The sequence below is a fragment of the Aspergillus neoniger genome (assembly GCF_003184625.1).
Source record: "Aspergillus neoniger CBS 115656 unplaced genomic scaffold BO87scaffold_10, whole genome shotgun sequence".
NCBI lineage: Eukaryota > Fungi > Ascomycota > Eurotiomycetes > Eurotiales > Aspergillaceae > Aspergillus > Aspergillus neoniger.
In genome coordinates, this window is record NW_020291138.1 from 914,778 (window position 1) to 926,027 (window position 11,250).

Genomic DNA, 11,250 nt, shown 5'->3' on the forward strand with positions numbered 1-11,250 from the left:
ATGGATGCCCGGGCTCTTTTGAGAATGTAGGCTGGGGTTTACTGATGGCCGATAGTGATCCAGCCGCTGAGCAACATGCTTAATACGAGGCTGGACGACTTCAAATTCACGGATATAAGTTCCGCATTCAAAAGCAATTCTACATCGGCGCATCCTCGACCCTCGTTAATGGCATACTTTATATCGCCGGCAGCATCTAACTAGTCACCTTTTATGATTGCACCTTCACGTTCGTGAACCTGTGGCGTTCGCTGTTTCCACACCAGGAATTCGCAAGTGACAAATGGAAGCAGCAAGTTCAGCTGCGCGATGCTTGCAGTTTCCATACCGAACTATGTCACAGGTCCAGGCCTACATTCCTTGGAGACCTCTACCCGCCCGTTGCTACATTCCTAATAGTGGCCAGCCCTGGCGTACTATACATTCCACCCCTTATCATTACATACATTATCCCTACCCTACCACGCGGAACGCGCCCAGTGATGGGGTTGCCCTGCCAGCTTTCTTTCCAGACCCCTGTCGCGTTCCGATGAAACCACACCACCGACCAAACGCCCAACGCCTGCACGGGGGTAATTCTGCACACACTCGTCCGGAGAAGAAGTGCATTGAGAGATATTCCAGCGCTGGTGGAGGAATGGGTCATTGTTTTGACGCTGTCTGGCTTTAAGGTCGAAGCTGCTTGGGCTGCAGCAGTCCTCAACGGGTGAAGATGGAGGAATTCTTGCATCTACCAAATGGACATCTGCTAAATCTTCAGCCTCGGCCCCGCCACGGCAAGCGGACAAGAGTCGGTAACGAGGTACAAACACCCACGCGAGTGCAAGAATCTACGCCCAAACCTGACGAACGGCACAAGTCTGGAAGCAAAGAGAGCACCGGCGCTTCACCTGGCACGGCTCCGCGAAAGAGAACCCCTACAAAACTACCCCTTCCAAAGTCTTTTACCGACAAGGAGAAACAGCAACCAAAGGAAGCCCCCACAACTTCTGAACAGAAAGGTCACCGTGCAGATAGAGTTCTCCAGCCGAAGAGGTCATTCGGGGCACTGCAGCGTTCATCACCCAAGAGATCAGACAACGATCGTGACCAATACTGGCGGAAAGTAAAGGATAGATTTGAAAAAGAGATTCCCGGAGGGTCGTTCACTAAAGAGAAGCCGAAGGATTACTACCAGGAGGCCTACCGAAAGATAGTTTCACTGGCCAACTCCCCAAGACAGGAGATTGCCAAACAAAAACAGAAGCTGGCAGGAGGGGCGCCTCGGGGCGACAGAACAGTCCTCCAAGGCCCGAGCCCTCCAACAAAGATTCCAAATTCCAACGACGGTCGAACAAATTTCGGGAGCAGTGCGAGAGAAGGAGGAGCAGGTCTCTCTACTGGTCAAAGAAAGCGGCCAAGCAATGGAACTCAACGAACGCATCTGAACTTCAGCAACTCCACACCGGCAATATCATCTGAAAGGACAGACACCAACACCGACTCCTCCGAACACTCACATCCCTCAGTTTCTCCGATATCTGCCCCGTCCAGTTCCCTAACCGAGTGGGAAGACAAGTTCGTTGTCAATATGCCCTCAGCTAAGGAGCCAAACCCGCCAATTATGAGTACTCAACAAATCTCCGATTTCCAGCAAAGCATCGAGAAAGTCCATAAGGAAGGCGGGGAGATGCTGGATCCGGACACCCTCCCCAGCCCGCGTACCAGAACTCCCGAGGACAGCACTAACAATCCTACTGGGCAAGAAAAGACGTCAACGGGCCTTGATGGTCAGGATACACGTATCGGCCGCCCATCTGAAGTCAGTGACTCCAACTGCTCAGCTGGACACCGCCGGTATTATAGCCCAGAAGAGGTCGGAAAGCAACGGTTCAGCACTATATGGGAAGAGGCTCCCACAAAATCTGCAAACAAAACCCCCGCTGCAAACCCAGATGGGTCTTTTTTAGGGTGCAAGGAGATCAATGGGCCATACGACAAGAACCCAGACGAGATCCTGCTCTTCTCGATGACGGACGAGCGCCCCAGAATGATAGACATCCCGTCCGGACGGTCCAAGATGTCAAAGGAAGGGAAGCGAATCACCAGCAATCGTGCGACGTCGACATCTCCAGAGAAAGCTGTCGTTCAAGAAGAATGGAAACCAATTTCTCAGAATTTGAAACAAGCCCAATGCTCGAAGTCCTTGCCGAAGACAATGTGTCAAGAAGCCAAATGCCGCCCGCCGGAGAAGATAGAGGTCTCTGCCAAAGCGTCTATGACAGAGAATCTGGATCCGTCAGAGAACACAGCCAAACAACACGACAAGCAGAAATTGGGCCGCAAGTCGGACGATGTTTTCATTATCACACCCACTATCACACGCACTATGGTGACCATGGCAGATTTGAGAAGCAGCCCAAAGAAATCAGACGCGCAGGAGCCCACCTCGCGCGCCGCAGGAGAGATAATATCGGACTCTCGAGTAAAACAGACAATCAGCAGCTCGACATCAGGCTTGCGAAGGGCGACCCAAAATTCTTGGGGAAAGTCAAATGCGCCATGCGCAATATCTTCAACTGCAGTCCCTCCTACCAATCCACATCCATCCCCTCAAAGTCGAACAGAATCCGACCGTACCTCTCCACAAAGACCTCGCGCTATTCGTGGGTTCATCCGTACGCAAGGGCTGCCCAGGCCCAAAACAGGAAACTCCGGTGATCCCGTGCGCTATAATCAGCAACCCTATGTTGCTAGTGTATCGCCTAAAAGAGACAATTCAAATTCATTGAAGAGCGCGTCGGATACGACACTCGTTGAGAAGCCGTCGACCCCCGAGACGATTTCTCCTGCGGCCTCGATAAGCAAAGACAGGGCTAGGCAGGACAGCGTTCCACAAGAGGCTGAACCTATAGAAGTTGCTGAACTGGATGGCCAACAAGTGTCTGATACAGCAAAAGAGTTGTTTTACTCTAAGATTACTGATTTCAATACCGATCTTCATACCACCGGGTTGCCTACCAACAACAAGGAAGCGCCAAGTCAGGAGATAATGGGCTATGTCAGGGATGCTCTTCTAGAACTCTCTGGCCAGCTGCAAGGTCTCTATGACGAAATCATGGCCAATCGGCACTCTCGGGCTATGCTAGTGAAGATCGCCTTTAATAACGTCCTGAAGATGATCGAACACTGCTTGCATGTCCTCAAAGATCTCCTGGGGATCCTGGCCCTTTACAATACAACAGGATCCTGGCCAAAGCCGAACCGCGAGGACTTCGCCCGGTCATTGATCGATCTCTGCAAAGCTATGGTCTACCTCATTGCCCTTGGGTTCGTCATGATGATCATCGGCCGAGCAGCCGGATACGTGGTCCTTATCGGAAGCTGGATCGTGTGGTTTGCAAGACCCTTTGCTTGGTTACTAGGGGCATTAGGAAGGGCTCTATTGGTATAAGCTGGTCTTTCGATGGGTTTGATTGGTTTGATTGTTGATATAAAGCGGCCCTTAGCTCGGGTTATGCTAAGGCAACTCCAGTTTCTGCTTGCTCGCTTCCATTTATTCCTTCAAGCGCGATGGGGAAGCATATGAATGTTCCTTGCTCAACCGTGTGTCGATGTGGGTTGGTTATCATGTATCATGTTTCTCCGAGTATTCTTAACGTAATGCGGTGTGTATCCATTGTTACCTCAGCCTGTACCTAGTCTAGTCTAGCGACTTGTTCAATGTTAAATGAAATGTATCATGCTTCATGTTTTGTTTTCCTTCCATACCATAGATATAAAATGCATTAATCTCTCGGAATAATAAAGCCACCTCTAGTACTACTTGAATCTGATCTCAAAAATATTCAATGCATAGCTATATCTGATACTTACTAGCAGCACGCATCGGGCTCTATCGACTCCAAAAATAAAGGAACGAAATATGGAACAGAGAGAAAATCATGGCTTCTATTGACTTATAAAAGAGAAATGCTAGGCATTATAATACTCGCCTAGCCAGCACCTGTATTTCACCACCACAACAATAACAAGGATGCATGCAATAATGTTGAATGCAGAGAGGAAAGATGAGAGAAGAAAACCCGGATATATAAGGTAAGATGCGAATAAAAGGGAGGAAAAAGAGAGAGTTGATTAAGTAGAGAGCCCAAGAAAGGGAAGGGGAAAAAAAAAATCAAATGCTCCATTTAGAAGAAGACTCCGTTCCAAATCCCATGTTGAAGAGGATCACTTTTTGTTGAAATGCATAAAGCCCAACTCCGTCATCCATAGTGTGTTGAAGATCGTGAATACCCCCGGAAATGTATTTTCTGTAAGCCGTCTCTTTTGGCAGAGTTGAAGAACAAAAAGAGAGTAATAGAAATGAGATAAGAAAGCTCTTCACTTTTTTCGGGAAAAGAGCTTTATCATGAATAGATAAAAATAGTGTTGAAGATGTTATTTTTCCATGCTCGATGAGGTTGCAAAAGCAAAAATCCGAAAATTGGGGGTTGGGGGTATAATTTTTGGAAGGTGAAGATGTCATGTTGAAATAAAAGAAACGCTCAGGGAAGAAATCGTTGAGAGGTCTTCATGGTCGTGCCGCCGTAAAACGTTGCAAAAGCCCGGGAGTGTTCATTCGGGCAGGTAATCGTTGAGGTTGATATGTTGAATTAATAGTATATGTTGAATTAGGAAGTCGTAAGTGAGGTTGAAGAAAAGCATATAGTGTATGGCGGACTGTCCCCACGGGGGCTGCAGGAGCCACATCTAGTTTTTCACTGCAAGTTCCGGAGCTGCTCCGTCAGTCGCGCCATTGGTCGTTCCGTTTGTTGCTCCGTTCGTGTGAGCTTTCGGCTCACCGTTTTCAACGGGGATTTCGGTATCAAGTTCGCGGACATCCAGGTCCTTGAAGAGATCGAAGAGGTTGCTGGTGTTGTGGAAGTCGTTGTTGACTGAAAGGTTCGTGTTAGCTATCATTATTTCAACAAGGGCACTATATCGTGAACTCACCGATGTTGACAAGGTGCCAGTTGTCCATCACGCCCTGAATCAACTTCCTGCTGGGGCTGGAGGCATCATGGCATTTGGCCCAGTCGTCACCTAGACGGTACGCCTCGTCCTTCCAGGCCAGGAAACTGACAGTCTCCACGATTGTGGGCTGAACGATCTCTCTTCCGGCGAAGATACCCCAGGTCAGGGCATTGGGGCTATCACGGGTGTTGGTGCGCAGTTCACCAGTCTTCGAGACAGCATGGTACGTAAGATCACCATTCTTCTCGATGCGAGCGATCAGCTCATCGATCAGGTAGGGCGGGACCAAGAGTTCAAGATATGCCTTCTGGTAAACATATCCATTCTTCGGTCCCCATCCATACACGGGGTGGGAAGACTTGACACCGTTCACTGCGGGCTGAGAGTTGATCGTGAAGAGACCCTTCTGGTTCAGGTCAATGAGACTGGTCTTGATCGCGTTGGCTTCGGTAGTGATGGGGGTGTCGCTCCAGGGCAACCGGGCCAGCTTTCCTTCGAGGAAATTGACAAAGATATGGGTAAGATCACGAAGAGACTTGGGCTCTCCCCACAGCTTGATGTTCTGCTCGTTTGTGCCCTTGAGGCCGATGCCATAGCTGTCGAGTTCGCCGAAAGCAGGAGAGCGAGAATCGGTCCAGCGACCGTTGGGAAATTCATCCCAGGTCTGCGTACGGGCGATGTAGGAGGAGTTCCGGTTCCTCCAGAAGATCGGGCGAACATCCTCGGCTCTGCGGTTCAAGCCAAGAGATGGCCTCCAAGGCAGAGCTCTCTGGAGTGGTGTCTCTTCGGAAGGCATGAGGTTGAGTTCGTCAAGGACCAATTGTGTGGACTGCGCAAGGTTCATTGTGTAACTAGCCGACCCCGTTAGCCATTGCCTGAACGAATAGTCAAGGCAGACGAAAGGAAACACTTACAAGTGCAGGTGGTTAATACCAGCCGCAATGAGCCTCCTACACATGTCTGCAATCAGCCGCTTCCCGATGTCCCTTACAGCAGCGTCGTCGTTCTTCACAGGTTCCAGTGCCTCGAGCCAGTCCGGGGGAATGCGAGTTTTGGTCCAGTCCGATCGGCGGATGAACGCAGCGTAGGTTTGAATGGGCATGATACCAGGGATAATGGGCACATGGATGCCCCTGTCCCTGCACTTCTTGACCCAGCCGATGAAGTTGTCCGTGTCGTAAAACATCTGCGTAATGACAAAGGATGCTCCAGCATCGACCTTCTCTTTCAGATGGTCGATCAACTGATCCACATCCGGGTTGTCATCCGCACCTTCCGGATAGCCTCCCACACCAATATCGAAGTGATTGCCATACTTGCTCCTGATGTACTTGACCAAGTCTTTCGCATAACGGAAGCCTCCGTCAGCAGCTTCCCAAGCCTCCTTGTCACGCGGAGGATCTCCACGAAGAGCCAGTATGTTGGTGCAGCCTGCTTTGTAGGCCGCCTGGAGCGCGGCGTCCACCTTCTCCTGGGGCATGTCCGTGCAAGTCAAATGCATGCATGTCTCCAAGCCATACACCGACTGGGCAACGTTGACCATCTCACAGGTCAGGTCCGATAGTCGGCCGCCAGCCCCCCACGTGATATCGATGAAAGAAGGACCTAATGCGTGCATGCGATCCATTCTGTCGTAAAGATTCTGAACACCTTGGGCCGTCTTCGGGGGGAAGAACTCGAAGGAGATGCCCGTCCTTCCGGCCGCTTCATTTTGAGCGAGCTTTTCTTTGATGTGCATGGCGGAAAGTTACACACTAGTGGTTGGCAGAGTAGGTCAGTTTCTGATGAACCGGCAATTCAGGAGCCTGAACAATGGTCGTCTGCTTAGTAGGAGAACTGGACTTACACGTCCCAGACCACTTCAGGAGAACAAGATTACTCTCGAGCAGGAATCATACACGTCCTGCTTTCAGACGCAGTTCAGGTACTGATGTCGTGACTCTGTGGCTCACCGGTTCCACCAGGGACAGCAAGACCACTTTATAAGGGAGGGAATACGGGGATGAAAATCAATTTTTATATGAAGCTGCACCTTGTCAAACTTGGAAATCCCCGACGAAGGCAACAAAAACGACGGACAAGAGAGAGGAAGAGGAAGGGAAGAAGTAAGCAGCAGGGACAGCAACGAAGTAATCGAAGCCGGTGGAAAAGGTGGGGTCTGCTTTTAAGCCGCCGGTGTGATTCAGTTGGGCGAGTTGAAATCCATCCACCCAGCATTCAAAGAGGGGGCCGGCCTTCGGAGATGGTGGGCCGGCACGTGCCCCAGTCTGACTGTCCCTTCTTATTAATGGGTGTTCCCGCAATACTTTACTCCGTAGGTAGATAGTATCATCAATTCTCCCTTCGGCAAAAATTCATCGCAGGCAAGGGATGGCTTTGCTAGGACCGAGTCCAATACACAGCCCTTTGCAATGGACTTACTTATTTATACTACTAAAATTTCCAATAGAATGCGGAAAGATCCTACATGTTCTTATCTAATTTCACTGTGTCTTTGCAAAAGATGGTTACTATCTCTCCGCCGGTTCGGAGTCTAACTTCCCGCGTCCCGGGAAACACCGAACAAGAGGGAGGAAAAGAGAAAAGAGAATCATAAAAGCCGAAAACAACAACATTAGAAAGTTAGTCTAGATACACACATTAGAGTGTTGAAACCCAAGCTATTCAGTGAATAGGCATTGATGTAATCTCGGTGGTGATGTTCAGCACCATAGTACTAAGTAGCAGATCGTTACTTAGTATATATTACTATAACACAGTTATGGCTGATAGTAAGTAAGAGTACTAGTAGTATAACTGTACTCACTTCGCTAGCAATCTAGTACTACAAGACTTCATCTCCGTAATGCCATAGTAGGAGTAAGTAAATGTATCTTCATAGAAGTTCAAATCATCCAATCAGTGTGTTTTCCCACTGTTACAGCAAGCTCATTGGACCGAAATTACTAGCACGCTTATTCTCTCTTGAGCCTGTTAGCGGCATAAGGAGCATAGTTAGGATACCCTGCGCAACAAATCATCTTCCATCATTGACTGCTGAAGACAAGGTCTTGATCAGTTTAGTAGTGATCATGAAATTACTTTCAACTAGGCTATTGCATGGCTAGTAAAGATATCCAATCAAATTACAATAAAATGTGACTAACAGCTATTTCTGCATAATGACACGAATATGTCTGATGGTTGCTGAATGCACCTGTGCCCTCGTGCAAAAGCATACCAGATAGTTTGCAGCTCCAACTTGAGCTTGGGCAGCACATCATACATGCCTAAGCTTCATGACAACTGCTCATGTCTTGCTGTTTTAGGCGAACTTTATGAGGATTCCCCGGCAAGGTCAACCGGACTGTAGCACTAGTTGCTCCTGTTGTATCTATACCACTATATCAGGCTGGGGTTCAGCTCAAAGGGGCAAAAGACCACCATCAGGAGATATAGACGGCTTATTGTGAGCACCAAACCGGCTGGACAACCTTACTAGGTTATAATGATAAGTTCTGACAGGCGCTAGAACCGAAAATTGCGGTTTTCCATTGTTTATCTTTCCAAAAAGTCTTCTGCAACTCTGTGCTTTCTTACGAGACAGCGTGCATATCTGTAACACTTCTGCCATTGGGTCCTGATATGCTATGCAAAGCCACATCAGATTAGTAGATTAGCTTTTGCTATTCTTAATATATACTAAGAGATCGTGCGCTTCACTATCACTCGGCTGAGATTGACAGGCTAATTGGCCAGCTCCTCAATTTGCTTCCATGCGTCAAATGGAAACTTGTGCTTCTACCAAAAGTCCAGTACAGGTCTAGCGCAAAGGATGATGTCCTAGATTGTTCGACACAGTCCATAGTTTGGCATAACAATACCTATCACGCTGAAGTACCTGCCTGCAATCTCAACTGCATACTTGAAACTACAACTAATGCGAAACTGCGGAAATAACTGCTTACCATGTCTCTCATCCTTGATGTCTTTCTTCCGAGTACACTCTCAATATAGAGTACCTATTTTTGGCATTCTGTTCCCTCTTCACCTATGGTAGTACATACTCACGCTCGGACCTGTCATGGATGCGACAAATAAATAATAAATTGACACCACAGTAAACATGCTGTACAATGCTGTGAGATCTTAATCTTCAAGCGGTTACTGTATAAATAAATGGGGTTGTTAGTATGTATGTTACAGCGGTGGTGCAGGGAAAGAGCGGTTGAAGGCAGCCACAGTTACTCAATTACTGTAGTGGAGTCACTTCGCATTCCGAAACAGATTGATTGACAGCCAGACTTGATTGAAGACTTGAGTCATACGATGAATCTAACTAATTCCGAATTAACTGATGAACTGCAATGGCGCAACGGCAACTCCGTTCTACCGCACGTTCCAGTGGAAGAGAAACCAAGGAACCCTAGAACTTCGATTATGAGCGGCTACAGATTAAAGTGACAAACTCACTCATAACACAGATTTTTAAGCCAGTGCTACCCTTGTGTCCTTCGAACTTGGTCATAGATGTGACTCCAGTTTGTGCTGCTTTACAATAAAGACCTCTGCGCAAATTATCAAGAAAGGTAAATTGCCTCAACCTTGGGTGTTATATCAGTAACATACTGTGATATCTAACATACCATCAGGTTGAACAGAACACATAGTCCACATCATTCCCACCTGCTGGGGATTGATAGACAGACATTCATATCCATCAATCTTGCTCTTCTTAATAAAGCCATTAGGTGGTGTGTTATTCGGAACCGCCGCACGGAGAGACCGGTGAGGATGGGATCCCTGTGGCGACCCGGCAATGGGGTAACACAGGAATCTGTCTCCAGGGTTTCCTAAGAAAAGAAAGACTAGAAGCTTTACTTGCATCCTGCTAAACAGTCGGTGAATACCCGGGTAAATTCTTACGTATTCTATCTTTCCCTCCCTCCATTGTGATTTTACTTTTGACCAGGAAATTTTGTACCCACTCCCGGCCTCCGAAGTCTCCAAACCAGAGTAGAATGTGAGTTCCAGTGTACTAGGAAGTGGGTTCTGCAGGATGCATCTTCCCTGTTCTATCATTAGCCATATAATATTCCATCTGCCTGGTCGGCCAGCGCGCCTGGGAACGCAATCAACAAAGGTTCGCAGATGACCTGCATGAGCAGCTAAGCTAAAGTCTTGTCTGTGATCCACAAAAAGTGATATATAAGCTTACTACCATGCGATGTCGAACAAGTCAACTTTGTCCGGGGTCTGCAGTATCGATGCAGATGATATGTGCTTGGGCCCCACTGTCAAACCATGTGCCTATAGGACTTACCGGCACCTGCACACCGGATAAGCCAGCTCACCTGCAGAGGGAAAAGCCTGAAGATCAGAAATGGAACTGTGGCTCAGACGCAATATTGCCTTCAATGGCAGATGGGCAAACTTCACTACACTGTGCACAGACCATACGGCGGTAAACCCAAACCAGGTTCTGTCTCTCCAGTTATTTTACAATTCCATTGTGCATGCAACCTATTGCTAATGCCATACGAGTGAGCACATCATCCCGGATTACTGAAATACCAGACGAATGGCAGTCACACCGCATAGAAGGAAGTACCGGTCGCTAAGAACCGAGAGGAAGTTGCTATAGTAGGAATGATTCCCATTCATTTCTGACGTCTCCGTCTCCTGTGTCTGCTCCGACTCTCTCAAGACTGGCAAATGAGGCGACCGCTCGTTGTCGCGAAATCTGACAACAAGGAGCTGTGGGGGGCGTGCTGAGAAGATCTACTGCCGCAATGCCCAAAAACTAATGCATGCATTCAAAAAGCCACTTGGTATACTATCCAACTGCTGCATGATATACACGAGTACGCCTTGAGCCTCTCTCAAGGAAGGCTGGGCTCCGAATGGTACCAGTTATTGTGGACCTTGGCATGGGGCACACCGGCCCTCTCGGTCAGACATGTCAGTACACTAAGATCTGATGGCGTCTGGCCTTTGGCAAGGCTCTACTGGTATCTGAGAGTTGGAAGTTGCTCGTATTAGAGAGCAGCAGCATGTGTTCAGTTCGCACCATATACCCAAGCATGGCTCTATCGGGTGAAAGATTCGATGCGGTCCGTGCTCGGTGGATGACAGTAACACAATCCAACGCTCAATTTTTGCAATCTTTGCATATGTATCTGATATGAAAGACTACCGGAAGACAGGGTTCGATATCATGTGGATCGAGCTGATGTGTTGTTGATCATCGTTCGTCCGAACGGTAGGTGAGCAGGG

At 48.3% G+C, this 11,250-nt stretch overlaps 2 protein-coding genes across 2 annotated transcripts; one reads left to right on the top strand and one right to left on the bottom strand.

Moving 5' to 3' along the window:
* Positions 1–432: 432 nt before the first annotated feature.
* Positions 433–3,701, top strand: BO87DRAFT_19490 (putative NTP binding protein). The gene has a single exon (XM_025618506.1). It carries the CDS (start codon positions 713–715, stop codon positions 3,431–3,433), a length of 2,721 nt encoding a protein of 906 aa, XP_025481686.1. The 5' UTR covers positions 433–712; the 3' UTR covers positions 3,434–3,701.
* Positions 3,702–4,731: 1,030 nt separating this feature from the next.
* BO87DRAFT_305010 (methylenetetrahydrofolate reductase (NAD(P)H) MET13) lies at positions 4,732–6,733 on the bottom strand (the record flags this gene model as incomplete). The annotated part of the gene is made up of 3 exons (XM_025619303.1): positions 4,732–4,916; positions 4,975–5,846; positions 5,910–6,733. 3 exons carry the CDS (start codon positions 6,731–6,733, stop codon positions 4,732–4,734), a joined length of 1,881 nt encoding a protein of 626 aa, XP_025481687.1.
* Between the last annotated feature and the right edge of the window lie 4,517 nt (positions 6,734–11,250).

What these genes read in the sequence shown, in the direction of transcription:
- BO87DRAFT_19490 (XM_025618506.1), top strand. Translation starts at nt 713, where the DNA reads ATGGAGGAATTCTTGCATCTACCAAATGGACATCTGCTAAATCTTCAG.